The sequence below is a fragment of the Poecilia reticulata genome, linkage group LG21 (assembly GCF_000633615.1).
Source record: "Poecilia reticulata strain Guanapo linkage group LG21, Guppy_female_1.0+MT, whole genome shotgun sequence".
Lineage (NCBI taxonomy): Eukaryota > Metazoa > Chordata > Actinopteri > Cyprinodontiformes > Poeciliidae > Poecilia > Poecilia reticulata.
In genome coordinates, this window is record NC_024351.1 from 8,373,398 (window position 1) to 8,390,938 (window position 17,541).

At 40.8% G+C, this 17,541-nt stretch overlaps 1 protein-coding gene across 6 annotated transcripts in view; it reads right to left on the reverse strand.

Moving 5' to 3' along the window:
• stxbp5a (syntaxin binding protein 5a (tomosyn)) overlaps nt 1-14,042 on the reverse strand; it is a 102,124-nt gene extending 88,082 nt beyond the window's left edge. For all 6 annotated transcript variants that reach the window (XR_532445.2, XM_008397743.2, XM_008397742.2 and 3 more), the window contains exons 1-2: nt 13,411-14,042; nt 10,392-10,489 (exon numbers count right to left, since the gene is read on the reverse strand). Coding sequence is in view for 5 of the 6 variants with exons in the window: in XM_008397743.2 (XP_008395965.1) it covers nt 10,392-10,489; nt 13,411-13,563 (251 nt within the window). In the remaining variant the exon portion in view is untranslated. The remainder of the gene's footprint in view (nt 1-10,391; nt 10,490-13,410) is intronic.
• Between the last annotated feature and the right edge of the window lie 3,499 nt (nt 14,043-17,541).

The window sequence follows — 17,541 nt, forward strand, 5'->3', positions numbered from 1 at the left end:
TTCCCACCTTACTCCCCCACCCCTCCCCGATCCAGAGCAGCAGATTATCTACAGCAGCTACACAAAAATAATGAAACACGGGGTCGGGAGCAAAACAAGGGAGTGCATGGAAGAGGAAACAAGCCTGTAAACCTTGTTAAGAGAAATCTTACCATCCAGAAACAGCAAAATAATTACATCCATGGGATTGCAAATTGCAGAAAGCAAATTTTAAGAAACTAAACAGCATGGCGGAGGAGGAAGAGCAGAAGAAACACTTGAAATTATTTCAGTATGTTCCGGCCAAGAGGCGCCCCGAAGGTCACATGAAAGGCAGGCAGAAAAGCGAGATGACAAAATCTTTGTGCTTCACAGCATTCTGTAAGCCAGTCCCCTTTACAAGCACCACAGGGACTGTGGCAACCTGACAGCAGGAGTTTGACTCAACCCGGCCACACTTCCACACCCCAACAACAATGTCAGGCAAAACCGCAAAGTCTCAACCACTAAAACTAAAGTTACAGCCAAGCAAAATGCTATTTCAGGGTGATCCCTAGATCGTAAAAGCCAGTTTGCGTGAGTTTCGAGACACTTTTGATTCAGTCAGGTCACCTTGAAACAAAAAATCTTATTAGATCAAATAAGCTCTTGGCTTGCATATTAACAACTTTCTCAGGCGGCAGAGTACATAAAAATCTCTAAAACATGACCTGTGGATGATAATGTCAGGCAATCACTGTTCCCTCGCACACATCGCGTTTACTTAAGGTAATTGAAGGTGTTACGTTCTCATGCAACCTCAAATACGCACAGTAGATTTCATGCAGGTCAGTCTCCGTCGACGTCACATTCAGAACGGCAAATGACAGTGATGTTTATACGACTCAGTGGATTCACAGAATGTATGCAGAGTCCATATTCATACAACTGGACAAGCCATCAGCTCATGTCCTTCTCTGCTCCGGTCATGTCACAGACAGCCTGGGCTTCAAAATGGCCACCAGTGCATGTTCTTATGGAATATTCAGAATATTTGTTTTGATTGTCAGGAAAGTGCTGTGTCGATTTTTTTTTTTTTCTGAAGCAGCATGGTTTGATCCTTGGGGAGTTCACCAAAGTGTCAACATAATAGGAACGTCAGCCCAACAAATGAAATCGATAGAAGGCATAGTGTTACTACGGGGTAAAGTCCTGCATGAGAAGCCCTGAATCGATTGCTTTAAACAAATCCAATAGTGTGTAGGATACAGTACTTACTTTGAAAATTTCACTTTTGATGCTAGCGGATCTCTGTGGGATAGAGAGTGAGCAGCGGTCAAACCCTTTGGTCACAGAGCGCCTCCACATAACAGAAACATATTGACTTGCACTAATATGAGCACAAATCAATAAGGAAGAACATGATGCTTACAGAGGGCGTAAACATTGCTGCAAAAGAAGCCAAGCCAATTCCATCATAAATCACAAAACACTGGCTTGGTGAAATACCGGGTTACTTAATGATTGTGCAGGTCTGTAATCAAGAAAGATCCAGGATGTTGCAACACAGTAAATGAATAAGATTACACAGATCATGGAAAACAAAAATTAATAAAAAGAAAAAAAGGTAAAGCTCAGTAAGACTGCGCATCTTTAACAATCCCTACACAATAATTTAATTCATATATTTGAAGTATAAATACAACATAATGCCACATGAAGCATCAGTCCCAAACATTCCATACTTCGACTTTTTGGGATTTGTTGATATCATCCAATAAGGTTTGTCATGATCACAAAATATGCTTCTCCTTAAATAAAGCCAATAAATTAGGAATATACCAGTACTGACATGAAGCACTGCATATGAAATACCAGATGGATATTTCCCTCACATCGTCTTTCCAAAACAATAAAGGCAGATGTAGTCAGTGTCACGATGATCTTATCAGCCATCAAATTCATTTGACACTTCAAATACAAGCGAAGTTACTGGCAGCTGTCGACATGCTAAGGAATGAAGCACAGCATCCTCAGTTGTTTTTAGTTTTAAATCTGCATATCAACAGTACATCAGAGCTACCGTGCCCCACGATGCCTTTAAACATGCAGAGTCAACTGTTACAGATTTAATGCAAATGCAGGAAAAAGCCTGTGTCTAGTTTAGTTACATAACCATTCATCATTTTTTGTAATTGGTCTTGCAGTTTAATTTGGGACTACCGTTTCATTGGATTTTTTGCAGGGTTTTTCTTTTTTTCTTTCTTTTAAGCCAGTTAATTACAGTTTGTAAGGATGGGAAACGAAAAAGCAAATTAAACAAGTATCCAGATCCAGTGTATGCAGCATGGATACATTCACTTCACTGCTCAATGCTCGTCACAAAAGACAGCCTGCAGTTGTCAGGACCCATCTTGCGATCTGCAAACTACAATATAAGAACTGAACTCAATCTTCAAATCAGACAAGTTTTTTTTTTATATTATAAATATTTTAATCTCACAAAGACATTCTACCAAGATAAATAAAAGTTCTAATAAAAAAAGACGGTTGCTTAAACACTAAGTTTAAGCAACCGTTTAAGCAAATAGTGATGCTTTAAAATACCTTTGTAGCCGTTCCTCTCTGATAGGGCTTTAATGTTTTAAAGACGTTCCCAATTTGCTTTTGGTTCACACTTACGTCTTATACTGCATCCTCAACTACATGAAAACCATACATTTTCTCTCAGTGAGAACGGGTAAAGGTCGAACCAGCCATGAAAATTGGGTATTTTCATTGTGGACCTCAAGCACGTCCCCAGGAACAATTAGTGCACAGATTGGTGACCTCTCATGTGTTGATAATTTTCATATACAAAATACACATGCCCACTAACGGCTCCATTTCTACTTTCTCTCTCTCCAGAATGATGCAAAGTGAACAAATTGTTTTGTCTGTTGCGACAAGAATCAAGAAATCTCAAAATTAAGTTTTACAAAACGCAATCGTTTACAGGCAGCACTCGGTATTCCACTAACAGCAGCTTCGTTGATGTCCCCCTTCACTTTTTTTATTGAACAAAAGCCCTGCATGGCCTTGTGAATTTTGATGAGTCACTGACAAAGACCAGCATCGTTTTGCTGGATTTGCAGCTCCGATCTGCGCTTAGTTACCTGGTCTAACATATGACTCCTCAAGGTTATTTTCTATCCTACGCCAAGAAACAGTTCAGCAAGTTAGCCATGAGCAGAAAAAAAAGCCGCGGAAAAAAAAAAATCTGATAAAATATAAAAATATATTAAGGCAAAGCGACATGGCCGCAGAGCTTCTGAAGTTTGGTCACATTTGCTGCCATTTAAAGCAAAAAGAATAAGACAGAAACAATAGTAAGAGGGCACAGACGCAGAATTGGATCAAAGCATATTTGACCTTGAAGCAGCTGTACAAGGTTCGACTCCTGACCTCGACCATTAGTTCATGTCTTCCTTCTTCCCTCCCTGTTTGTCAACCGACTAAAAAAAAAGCTGCAGGCCTCGTATATCTATAAAAAAAAAAGCAAGTATAGAATAGAAGTTCTTGAGTACCTTTAGAGGGTATAAAAGATGAAACCGGAGTGCACGAGGGGTCTTTGATTAGCAATCCTTCGATTAAGACAAACATTCTGTGTTCCATTAATGGTGCAAAGCAGATGTGCACTGAAATGACATGAAAGCCAAGGACAGGCATCACAGCATTTTTCTTCTACTTGAAAACCTATCCCCTCGTCCTCCTCAATTTTACCAGCCAATTTTCGTGCTCACACCCATTTGATAAACTATGGCGCTGCCATTAATGTCAGTTTGGGTGCAACAGTAACTTCTTAGTCACTTATTTAGACTTGTATGTCGCACTAAATCAAATCTAGTCTTGAAGATCTACCACCAAATTCCGCATGCAACATGCATCCTTTCCCCAGCACACCTGAATCAAAATGGCTGAAATTCCTCATCAGCCAGTCATTCAACTCTGCAAAGCTCTGCTAATGAGGCATTCATTTAAGGGCACCCCTGCACTTTATGCAACTGTGGTGCACTGGCTCAGCAGAAAGCATCCAGTGCAAAAAGCAAAACAATGAAATGACTCGAGAAACTGGCTGGTGAATCCGACAGTTTTCATTTTGTATGGGTCACACTGGCGCCCTTTTGGTTGAAAATATAAAAGAGAAAAAACCTTTTCCCATTAGGGAAAGGCACTACACGCAAGATCTACTACATCACATTCAATATACGCTCTTTGTTGTGGATGCAGTTGCTGAGAACAAAAACTCAAAGTTAGTTTTTTTTTTATGTTTGTTTTTTGCAATTGTTTCAAAAGGAGTTGCAGGAATAGTTAGAAGATGCCAGAAGCAATTTAACAGGAAGTCATATGTTCTACAGTATATCAACACTTGCATATTGAGACAAACTGCTGGTTTAGTAATGTTTACTATGCTAATTATAAATAAAAAATATGATAGACGTTCGGTTAACTCAAGCTGTTCATTTTCCAATTCAAAATATACTGCTGTTCCACAAACTTTGAATTATATCATGCTAAAGCCCTAAAATAAAGTCATGATTACTATAACAAAGAGAGCAAGCAAGAAAAAATAAAAGCTAGTACATCACAGTTTTAATAACACTGATAATAAAGTGAATCTTACTTACAAAATTTCTCAAAAAAGAAAAAAAGTGCTGGTGCCAACATTCTACGATTTTGCTAACAAATTCAAATACAATATTGTTCACAGGGAACCTTGTATGCATCCATATTAAAGAGACAGCATCTTGACCGATGTGGTCGGGAGTATTTTCTGCTTTAACACCAGAAATTGTTCCCATTCTGTAGTCCAGTCAGGGAGCTCACAGCTCAGTGAGGTTTTCTTGTAACTGCAGGGGAAAAAAAAAAAAAAAAAAAAAAGCTTGAACGGGAGCACAGATACTGAGTGAATCAGAACGAAGATTAATGATAAAGATATGTCACAGTCAATCCTTGCTGCAGCAAGAAGCAGCACAGGGCTACTATCAGACGCAGCAGTTATTGCTGAATCCTGTGTGCGTCCAGAGATAAGTCTGCAAACACGTTTCCGCCAACATCTCTGTGCATGTGCAGCCCGCATTATTTGCGTGCAAATTCATTAACGCTTGTGCAACTCATCCACTGATGTTCTCCACATAAAGACAAACTGATGTTCTGTCTACCAGCTCTGAAATAATATCCGCGTGAGTAAGAATGTGTGTTGCCCTCATTTGGGTGTGTGAGAGGTATGATGTCTTGAGTCTGTCGATGAGATAATCGGAAAAGCGCACAGACTGACAATTTGATCTATTGATCTGCATGTCTTCCACTGCCTGGGCGCCTCTGAGTTATGGTGCTGTCATTTCCTCTGACCACCACCAATAAGAAGGGGAATCAGCAATATTGTCACACACAGCTGTAGAGCCCCCCCAAAAACCCTACACATCCATGTTAAAATGCTAAAAACATTCATGTCTCCGACCAAAACCATGAACATTATGCAAGTTCCTCCAAGAGAAAAATAAAGCATAGTCTTTTTTTTTCCAATCACCATCTGCAGAAAACGGATAATTCCCCATTTTTCGTAAACTGATGAAATTTATTAAAGGTCTTAAAAAATATTCAATGAGAAGCTTTAATCTGCAAACAACAGGATTACAGAACCAAGGATAGGCAGAAGCTGGTTTAAGATGATTTTGAATTTTAAAAAAATGCCAGTTTTATGGTTTTTACATCAAAAGTATCATATGCAAAAAGCAGAATATTACCACATGTGCTGCTCTGCTCCTTATAGATTAACACTGGGAATCTGACACCAACTTCCCAAACGCCAGTGCTCAGTGAGAGACCTCAAACTCTAAGTCTAAGCTAACTTCATATATTTTGGCACAACTGACCTTTGATACTTAATGAAAAGGCTCCAGGAAGAGTGAGCGAGTTAGTTTCCACATGCCTCCCTGTCTCTGAACAAAAACAAATAACTCATACTGTTTGCAAATATCAAATGAACATTTAAGGCTTTAAATATAAGCTGCTAAATTGTGATGTTACTGAACTCTTCTTCTGACCCCACTTAAAAGGGGTAAATTTGCTCAATAGTGACACCAACTGTTAAAACAGGAGAAGCACAAGTAGTGCATCTGAAGCGCTAGTCTGAACAACTCCACTATCTAGACTTCCTAATTCAATTATCCTAGGGCCAAAACTTTAGCATTATAAGTTTGAACCCAAAAATGAAGACACAAAAAGAGCTTGAACTCAGGATTATATATTAATTTTTTTATATATATATAAATTCTGAGTCACTGCTAAAAATTAGCTCATATTTTAATGTCTCATTAAAAACAGAAATGCAAAGTAAAGAAGAGCTTGGCCAGGTAACATGCCAATGATAATTATATTGTAGTTTATCATTTATAAAAAAAACAACTTGGTCAATATGTATTTATCAAAGGCTTGTAGAATTTTTGCTTGTATAGATTTATTTTAAATAATAACCATTTAGTTCTACTGACCTGAAATATCCATTCAATGACAAGAACGGGGCACTACCACAAAGATTCTCCTAGATGCAGAGCTGTGAGAAAATATTTGCTCTCGCAGATATCTTCAGTTTTACTTTGCTGCAGTTAAATGTTTCTATTCAAATACATCTTAAAATTAGATAAAGATGGCTCGAGCAAATGAGAAATACTTTCAAATTATTATTGTCTGACAACATGAAAACTGAAAAAAAGAAAAAAACAAGTTATAGAAAAAACAATGCATGAACTAATTGCATCTCTTTTTTATTAAAAGAACTGTTAGACAAAATGTTAGTGCTTTTTTGTTGCTTTTTGCACAGTTGTAGATTAGCTGATGCTTCCTAAGTAATAAAGTCAGACGTTCCATCAAGCAGGTAATGTATGTTGATAGCTGGCCTTCAATGTTCCTTGTACGCCAGTTACATTTACTTTATTTCACTGATCTGATTAACCTCGCAAGGAATACGGATTCTGTTCTGGTAGTTCTGTTCATTTTGGCCAGAACATAATGGACCAATAAACAAATAGGTTCTATGTTTTTTTCATTATTATTATTATTATTATTATTGTTTTTTGCTACTACACCTTTAAACAGAAATGCCGTAGCCTTGGTATGAAGAACCATTGCTCCTGCTTGGTTTGGTTTTTTTTCCCTTTTTTTTTTACAATTACACAGTTAAATCAGCGCATAGCTAATATGAGGTGACTGCTTGTGCAGCAGAACCTGTTTTCTAAGACTCATGACTTCTTTTCACTGCAGATATATTGTGCTGAAAACAATTGACTCGGCATGCGAGCAAGAGGGAGAGAGTGATAAAGTGTGTGTATGCACTTGGGCATATCTGACTCAGTGCATTACCACACACAGATCAATAAGGATTCTATTCTTGGCCATTAGCTCTAGAAAAAGGGATAGCCTGCCTCCCCAAGACCTCTCATTCCCCCCTCCCCTTCAACCTCTTCCTCCTCCTCTCCATCTTCTCTCAGCCTGAGCTCAAACTCAGGTCGTCTTGCTGACCAGATGTTTTTTCCAGCCGGTTGATGAAGGACAAAGCAAATGCGGAGGCTAGCATCAAACGTGGGACCGTTTCGTGGAGGAGCCACAAAGCCTCCGTTGGCTTTGCGGTGTGAACAGATCAGGCCTCTCCTCAGAGGGTACACGTTGGCTTCTGCTGTAATTCTCAGCTCTCTGCTGCACTGCCAGGCTAAGGCCTCTGATCTGCGCTTCCTGTAAATGCTCCAAAGGGAGAGTGGTGCAACCAAATGTCCGGGAGGTCGCCCAGGCACAGAAATGCACACGAAGCACGGGATTCCCTGGAGGGGACGCAACCAGCCAAAACTACAAAACTATCTAGTAACAAAGCATACAGCAATGCAAGACTTATGAGTCGTGAAGCCTCCATTTCACCCCTTCTTCAATGTCACAGTGGCATCAGATAAAGCGTCAGGGCTGACTAAACATCAGAATAACAGAGGAGGAGGACGAGCATCAATGAGCAGATATACGCCTCCCATTTCACTTTCGTCTGACTGATAAAATTATCTGATCCACATCAGTCCAACGTGAGACATTCCTCCCTTCGTTCGATTTCAAAGCGACCACTTTCCCCAGCAGGATCCCAGCCGAGGATAATCTGAAGGAAGGGGTGCATTTTGATCTCCAAGCTGATTGGTGCCAGACTTCTTGGTTGCAGCCTTTCTTTGCTTATCCCGGGGAAGAATGTAGTAGCATGTAAGAGATAAGCCCTATTAAGTCTATATGCTCCAGTTCCTGCAAATGCACCAGCACGGACATTTCATCGCCTGTCAACTAATACGTGTGAATCTGCTCTGGCTAGGTTACGCTTCTTTTCAGCTGGAACTGTGATTCTGGAGACTGTTCGAGAGAATCTTTGCTATTGATTCTCTCGATTGCGGCACAGGTGAGGACTGAGTCATGAGCACGGCTGCCAGCAGGTAGAAAAGGAGAGACAACAAGGTGGACGGCTCTTCATCACACAGTAATGAGCTGGCAAGGGTAGTTGGACAGGCAGAGGAACACATGGAGGAGCTGTAAAGGTGGCCTCACGCAGGCTCGCTCGCAGGCGTTCTCTGAAGCTATATGACTCCCCGCGGTGTCATTTCATGTCAAGCTGTTGTTGCTTGCTTGTGTAAATGTCCTCATATTGCAAGACAGCGGTGCACTTGTGGCGAGTCGCAGGACATGACGGGACTCAGTCACTTGGATTATGTAACGGACGGTTCAACAGCAGGGTCGGTAGGGAAAAAAGGGCCCCCATAAAGTAGCACTGCAGAGTTGGTATAACTTAACACATTTCATCATGGCCGTGCTACATGATTATCTTAGAGGTATGAGAGGTCTGCAGACTTACAATTCCTCTACCACTGAGGCTCAAAAATGAGGATGCTCTGCAGAGCTGTTCATCCAAAACCCATCAAAAAAACAGGGGCAACACACACACACACACGCGCACACACACACTACTACGCTGAACTTTTCACATTCTGTTTGGTTGTAACCATAAACCTGAGAGTTCTTTACCAGGATGTTATGCGATTACACAACATAAAATGGTGCATCATTTTAAACAGGAGGGAAAATTATGTATGGTTTTGAAAAGTCTTTACCATACTAACCTTTTTTTATAAAAGCAGTTTAGAGCAGTCACAGCTGCTCTAAACGGCTGCACACACATGCAAAAACAGAAATGTGTACAGACTCCTTACAAATAAAACAAAAAGTGTGTGCTATTCATTAGCATATTCCTCTTTTACTTTGCTATCCCTAAATGCAAACCAGAGCAGCCAATTGCTTTCAGAAAGTACCTAATCCACTTAGACTGCGCTTTGTTAGAGAATGTTAGTGGAAAACAACATAGAAACATAGAACACAGCAAGAGAGCCAGTAAAAAGCCATGCAGAAGTTTAAAAGAAAGCATTAGGTTACTAAATTATACTAAATAATCTATCATTTGAAAATGAAAAGAGTATACCACATCAGCAAATCCGAAACTGACAGACCTGGCAAGGAGAGCATCAATCAGAGAAGCAGCCTAGAAACCTGTGATAACTCTGCAGAGATTCACCGCTCAGGTGGGAGAATCTGTCGACAGGACAGCTATTAATCACGCAGTCGGCAAATATGACCTTCGTGGAAGAGCAACAAGTAGAAACCAACTGTTAAAATGAAGCCATAAGAATTCCTACTTAAGGTTTCTCACAAGCCCTCTTAGGACGTGGCAAACAAGTGAAAGAAGATGGTCCGGTTAGATGAAACCAAAATTTAGCTTCTGGGCCTGTAGCACAAAACTCTATGAATGGTAGAAAAGTGACACTACACATCATACTGAAAACATCATTTCCACTGTAAAGTAGTGGTGGTCTGTGAGGATGTTTTTTCTTCAAAGGGGGGCAATGAAGGTGGACAGAACTGATCTAACAACTGGAACCATATCTATTATATCTGTCATTTTTAGCTTTTGAGCTACAAACTGCCCCGTGTTGATCCACCAATTACAATCCTCCACGCTGCGCAAATAAAGCACATCGGTACTTGGTGGTTTCAACATGAAACATTGTGAAAAAAGTTGAAAGGGGCACGAACAAGTGTTAAAACACACCTGGGCTTGGATAAAAATGAGAAAAACCAGGTCAAACTGAAAGGAAAAAAGAAACTAGACCTATAGAAAGTCTGCAAAAACTCATGATGAAGTCACCAGAAAGTCTCACTCCTAAAAGCAAAACGCATAAAAATGAAAGCTTACTCAAGACCTTTGCAGCAGAACTGTCCATCAGCCTCAGACTATGGCAGCTCTGATGTTCGCTCGCTTACCTGCTGCCGCCTCAGGGCACAGACTTCTGCAACAGTTCAAAAGGTAAATGAAAGGATACAATCTGAGAGCTCCACTCTGGGTACCGATGGCCAGGATCTTCTGCACGGGGTCGAAAGCCATCGACGACGGCTGATAGGGGAAGCCATGACGGACAGTCTGGTTTGACAAGCAGGTAGAAGATGGAGACGGAGGAGGGGGGGGGGGGAAGAAAAGTCAGATTTCATAACAGAAGATATCAATTTGCATTTCACAGCAGGGGTGTTGCTTTGTTGGAGGATGTCACACACCTGATTTCGGTAAACAAATAGCCCAGATGGATGTGGATGGCTGTTATGAAACTGAAGAATTAAGCTTGAAATTGCAAAGATGAGAGAGAACAGGATGAGGAAAAGGAACAAATCATGTTTCTGTTTAGGTTTGTCGTCTGCAAAAGGCTGATATTCTGGCCTCCTTTTCTAATCACAGGCCTATTTTCAGATTTCTTCTCCCTCATTTCTTGTTTTATGTTGTTGTCCTTCCTCTCTCGCCGCCTCCCACATAAAGTCGTGATTACACTGAAGTCCGGAAATAAAATACATCAATAAAGTGCATTTGCTCATGATCTGGTCCCCTTACAGGCCTGTATGACACGGAGGGGAATAAAAAATGTTCCTCGGTTGGTGCATGTGTGACTGTGGTTTTATGGCATCAGTCAGTCATCGGTGGGCCCTTGGATTTGTTTGCTTTGTGGCAGACGGCTAAAGCGTGTTACATAAGGAGGACTCAGTGCAGCAGAGACACCTGCCTCTCTTGCAGAGACGTTGCAGACAGTTCTGGTCTAGGCAGACATGGAAGGTGCGAGAGGGAGTGTGAAGTCTCATTTGAAGATGCTTCAATCAGATGTCTGGCTGTTTTTGTTGGGGGGTTTTTGTAACATGCTTGAACTGCTGTGTCTACAGAAGGTCCTGAGCTGCCTTGTGTTTCATGTATGCTGACATGTTTTTTTTTTTACCTTTAGAGGCAAGGCGTTTTTGATTTTTGTGATACAAACGCAAAAATCATACCGACAGTCGTTCAGTCCCCAAAACAAAAGTGAACAGCGCTTACGTGCCTTCCTGGAACATTCGGATTCTCCAGCATCCCAATTCTGATGCTTGTCAGGAGCAACTCGTCAACACAGCCGATCTCGTGTATATTGAGGAGAGACTCAATAAATTGATATATTGTTGGAAGATATTTTAGAAATTAAAATTTAAAGATGAAACTTATTTTTATTAGGCAGTGTCTTAAATGCAAAAGGAATGAAATAGTTGCAGTCCATGTCCTGGACACATATGAGCATGGTGGCTCTGAAGCTGTGACTCCAGCAGAGTTCACACCATCTAAACCCTCCACTGAGCTTTGCTGTGGTTATTTCTATAGTTTGTGGGATTTTTTTTTCTACCAGTGTTTCCTTCCACTTAACTTTACATTATGTACAGCAATCTATGAACACACAGCTTCTATAGCAATAACTTTTTTTTTTTAGTCACTGTCCTTGTGTAGGTTGTCAGGAAAGCCAACCATCTTTTTTCATCTAATCTTCATTTTTTTCCAAGGAAATGAACTTCAAGTTTTTATTAACTGTAACCCATGATCATCTAAATGAATAGAAACTAACACCTGGATTAAATAACACTGTGTGTTGTGAATCTACAATGTGATATTTTCTCTTTTTTATTGAAAAATTATTGAAAATAATTAGCTAGCTAAATTATGCTCTAATTTATTCTGTTGCATCTTTACATTTAAAGGTCATATTTTGCAACAATCCTAATTCAGAAACACAAAAACTACTACCTGCATCAAAATACTTTTCTGGTCTCCTTTCTTTCTCCTAGGTGATACAGTCCTTAGGGAAACAAACATCTGAATTGGTAAAAAAAAATTCAAGTAAACAAATAAAAAAATAAAACAGATCACAAAATCTGAATCACAAAAAGTCTGGTCTCTGCATCTTGTTTGCATTATTATTTCAGTCAGTCTTTATAAGTCTAAACTTGATTTCTGCAGAAACGTCACCACCCCAACTCTGATTCCGTGTTCAACACAGCTCCCCGTGTACTGGAGAAGCATGAAAACAGTCATGGCAAATCACAAGTTTAAAAGTAATCTGGAATTGAGTCTTTAGCAACCACGCAGGTCAGAAGTGTGGGGAGGGGGGAATCGATACCCAGCACACAGTGTGGTTTATTAAAACTCCACACCTCATCATTAAAGCACAACTGGGGAAATGCCAAATTAACTTTGCAGTGGGCTGAGATGTAGCATGCACTGCATGAAAATTGCATGAGTGTTTAATTATCCCCTCTGTTGTTACTCTGTGCAGTCTAGATGGAGAGATGCAGACATTTTTCTTTTCTTTTTTTTTCATTATTTACTACAAACAGGCTCCCAGTCACTTGAGGCAACATCACTCCCTGCAGGACAGAGAGCCTGCATGTTTTTTTATGTGTGAAGAGTGGAGATGTGAGCATTTGGGGAGGGGGGGGGTGACGTGAAAGGAAAGACACATACACATGATAAGCGTTTCGCTAATCCAAACCCATCAGATTATGCAAGAAAGGATCAGTTGTGCCCAGCCCCTTGATATGACAGTTCAGACCATGCACACACACAGCAAACTCTGACATTTTGCACATAGTGTACCGACGCATGTCACCATACAGTGACCAGATGACTGGGAACAGGTCCAAAAATGCAACCAAACTGAAACCGTTTCGAGCGCACAGTCACTTGACCGTAAGATTTGCCTCTCAATGCATGTTTTACAAACTAAAATGCAATCAGTGATCGGTTTAAAGATCCTCTCCGTGTCTCTTTAAAAAAATAAATAAATAAATAAAAACCTGGAAATAGTTGAGATGAAGATTTGAAAAGAACAAAGGCTCTCCTAATAATTATATAATTCTTTGCAGCTTTCCCGCATCGTGTGCATCCTGGAATGGGATGAGAGCAAGCCAAACAAAAAAACATAAATAACTAAAACGGCGCGCGCACAGACAGGATGGCTTAGCTGGGGTCCCAACGAGCTGATAAGAATCAGAAGTCTCCCCCACCTTGCAGAGCTGGAAATGCTCGGACTGGAGCGTCTCCTGGATCAGGTTGTTCTCCTGGGGCCCTACTTGGACAGACGGCGTGGAGGAGGAGGAAGAGGAGGAGGACACCTCTTTCAAGCCGTCCAGCACCTTCCTGATGTTAAACTTCTTCATCTTCTCGCCGCGCAGCTCAGATTTGAAATCACCGGCAAACGGGGGGCGGGAGGGAAAAAAAAAAAAAAAAAAGGAAGGAAGGAAGAAAGATGAGTGCAGCCCACTTTCTTCCCCACGAGCACGCACACACAGACACGCGCACGCGCGCTCTCTGTCTCCCCTGATCTTGTCCCGCGAGCGTCACATCTTAGTGCCTCTCCTTTAGCGCAGTGTCCATGTTGGGAAGGCTCCGGCGCGCGCCGCACAGGTCGCCTCTCTGAGGGGGGAAAACGTGGAGGCTGGCGTATAATTTGCTCGAATCCGTGCTCGCTGCGTCTCCCCTCTCTACCGCCACTGCGTCTCGGCTTCACTCCCCGCCCCTCTCGGACTGTGTGCGCCCGCGTTTGCTCAGCCAAGGCGGAAACGCGGCGCAGCGGTGGAGAAGCTTCTGCTTTTGCGCATGTCTGACAGAATGGAGGTTTCAACTAAAATCCTGCCACCTTTCCAGACCGTGCCCTCCCTCTCTCATTTTTTTTTTTTCCCCCATCTGCCTCCAGCGACAACGCCCCCCTCCCTGCCTCACTCCCTCCGCCCCCTTTTCGCGGCCACGTTGTGGAGTTTTGCTCCGCTGCACCTGGTGATGCGGGGATGCTACAGCTTTGTGAGTATCCTGCGTGGGGAAAGGCAAGCAAACAAACCGCTGCTTCTGCAACATTCTTTTCCACTGCACCCAGGTCCTGTCATCTGGTATGGAAGACTGTCCATGGAAACACTAGGAAGCAGTGGTGATGGTGCTCACTTTGTAAAGTTAACGTGACTAAAATGATGATCAAAAAGTTACTTTATTTGATTGATGATACAGAGAGTGATACATTTTGAAGTAGAGATTTTAGAAAATCTGAATAGTACATAAGACCAACATCTCCTTTATTTGCACACCATTTTCTACCATGTTTTCCTGTCCTCTCGACTTTCCATTCATATACATGAAACCACTGAAGATGTTGGCAACAACATAAAATTTCTGTTAAAAATCATTCTTGACTGGTTTTAATTTCTGAGAAACTTGGGTTTTTGTTTACTGGTAAAATTAAAAGAAAGAAAGCATTTACAATGTCACTCTACACAATTAATCTCTAATAGTTTTACACTGTAAGTTGAAATGCTAAAGGAAATGTGGCTTATGAGACTAAGTATTAAGATTACTTGTCAGGAGAAATTAAGCTAACTTGAGCACTTTTATTTTATTTTTTTTTTACAACTTGTACTTTTAAATTGTGCCTGATCACAAGTTCAGTTTCCTAGTTTTAGAGAGAACACAGTAGCAGCATTCTGAATCAGTTGCAGCAGTCTAACTTTTTGGGGAGACCTGTGAAGACACTGTTTCAGTAATCAACTTTATAATCATTGCCTATGGTCAACAAATTGACGAGTTTCTCAAACTCTTGCTGAGATGTCATCGTACGTTAGTGCTGGAAAAGTTCTTCAGGTGATAGAAGACCAACTTTATAACTGTCTTCTTGTGTCTCTGAAGGGTCAGGCTTTAGTCCATTATTACACCAAGATTCTGGTTCTGATTGTTCGGTAGTTTTTAGCTGTAAAAGCTGAAGCTGTGTACTGACTCTTAATTTCCCTCTTTTGTTTTAAGCATCTGCTTTCTTTAATCTATGCAAGTGTTCATTGTATTAGAGCTGTGTATCATCTGCATACGTATGGTAGCTATTACTTGTTATAATCTGAGCTGGCAGGAGGCTGTAGATATCAGTGGAAAGGGGCCCCAGGATGGGGTACCCTGCATGTTTCAAAGTAGATGGTGAAATACAAAATCCACTGCTTCTGACACAAACTGAGACTTTGTACTGAAAAATGAAAGGTAAAAAAAAAAAACAGAGCACAGCCACACATGTTCTTACATGAAAACAACTGTATGCTCATAACCCACCACCATGAGTCTCCTTGGCATTAACTGCATATTTTGTCCCCTTTTTACTACCACAATAAAAGGTTTTGTAAATCACAAACCTTAGTTACCAGCTTCAACCATCACCTGTGCCCACCGCTGGTGGGCGGGCTCAGAGGCATACTAAACCAGAGCAGAAAACCACGCCAAAGACCACCGTTATTTTTTCCCCCAAGATAAATTAACATGTTTCCTGTTTTCATGCTGCTGTTTTAAGTGTGGGCACAATTGCAATGTTCAGTCAATGAGCTTGGCAATTTTGTTAAAGCAAACAGAATAATGCATTAGGATTCTGGCAGAAAGCATCCGGTTGTCTGTATGAAATCCAGGCCTTGGGCAGCACAGTTGCTTTTAATAAGACGATTATGAGAAAGACGACGTCACTGTGGTCAGGAAATTGTTGATAGAGAGCCATCATGAGAGAGACTCTGTCAGAGTCAAGACCTTTATCTCAGTTAGTATCTGCAAAGGAAAACTGGTTGTGAGGAAAGTTTTGAACATAACAATAATGATCTGAAGACTGTATTTTAATAAGGATTAGTTTGACATCCCAGAATAGACATGAAAAACAGTCTTATAACTGTTTGATCTCCGTTTGATCTCGTAACGGCTGTTTGGCCTAACAATGATGCAAAACTAAGACTAATTTTAATCGAAACATCTTCACGAAAATATTCAAAAACGTACCGTTATTTAATTTTTTAAAAATGTGTTTTTGCCTTCTAGTATTCTAAATTAGCAAGTGATTGTTAATTTAACTATAAAACCCAGAATCAGAGGCGGACAGAGTTGACAAAAATTGTCCTCAAGTAAGAGCAGCGGTACTTCAACATATTTTACTCAAGTAAAAGTAGAAAGTAACCGTCCAATTACTCAAGATCAAAAAAGAATTTAATAAAAAGGTTACTCGAAAGCTAAGAAACTGCATTCGAGTAACTGATTCAATATTTAAAAATGATGTCATCAGACTGAAAAAAAAAATTAAAGTTCTGCATATTAAAGATTAAAATAAAAATATTTCCCAGTAAATCCTTATTAAAAGGGAAAGGTAAAACAGCATCTACGTTTAATGATGTCTATGTGTGGCTAAAACCTTAGCTGCCAAAAAGAGCGATGCATTAATTTCAATGTTTTTACTCAAACTAATCTCGACTGGACTCATGGGTTAACATTTTTTTTTTTCTAAATAAAGATAAGGTAATTTGACTTGCGTTTCTCAATCAATTCTCCAAAAGGCTATTAAACATATAAGACATTAATCCCCTTTGTTCTGTCAGCCAACAATCAATGACTTTCTGGAAAACGTCAGCCATCGTCCTGTTTTCCAAACTAGGTTGAGTTCATGACCCCACTTCAACTGTGTACGTTAGTAAGGTCGCAGATGAACAAATGAGGTTTGACAAGCTCAACTGGGGCAGCTCATGCCTGAGTGACACTGATGTTCCCACCTGTTTACTAACTGGCCCATGTTAGACAGGTGCCTGCTGGCTGTAGGGACAGAGGTGAAGCAGTGGAAGTAATAGGCGTGTTTGTACCCTAACACCTGATGCTTAGTCTGGCAAAAAGTAAAAAAAAAAACAAACAAAAAAAACAAATAAATCCTTTTCCATTCTGGCTTGTTCAATTGCCTTCCTGTGTGAGCTGATCTTTAAATAGAAGGGCACGCAAAAGATTTTAAAAGGTCTGGGGAGCAAATCATTATTTCAGGAATCAGAGCGGCGGGGCTTGAGAACAATTGTTGCTATGCTTATTTGCATAATGAGCCGAGATCGACTACTCACATCTTCCAGGCCCCGGCCGATATCACCTGATCCTAAATGCATCACCGTGCAGACAAAGCTGCCTTATTAGTCGATCCTCGGTTGCGTGTGAGTGCATGTTGTTGCAAGGGGGGAGAGCTTTGGGCCACATCGACATCGCTGATTTAATTTAGCACCATTGTGTCGTGGCCAGGCCATTCATCTGGCTGCGTCATATGCATTTGTGTGCGTTGGATTTGCTGGCTGGCTGCTGTGTTTGCACGTGTTGATAAGGGCTTT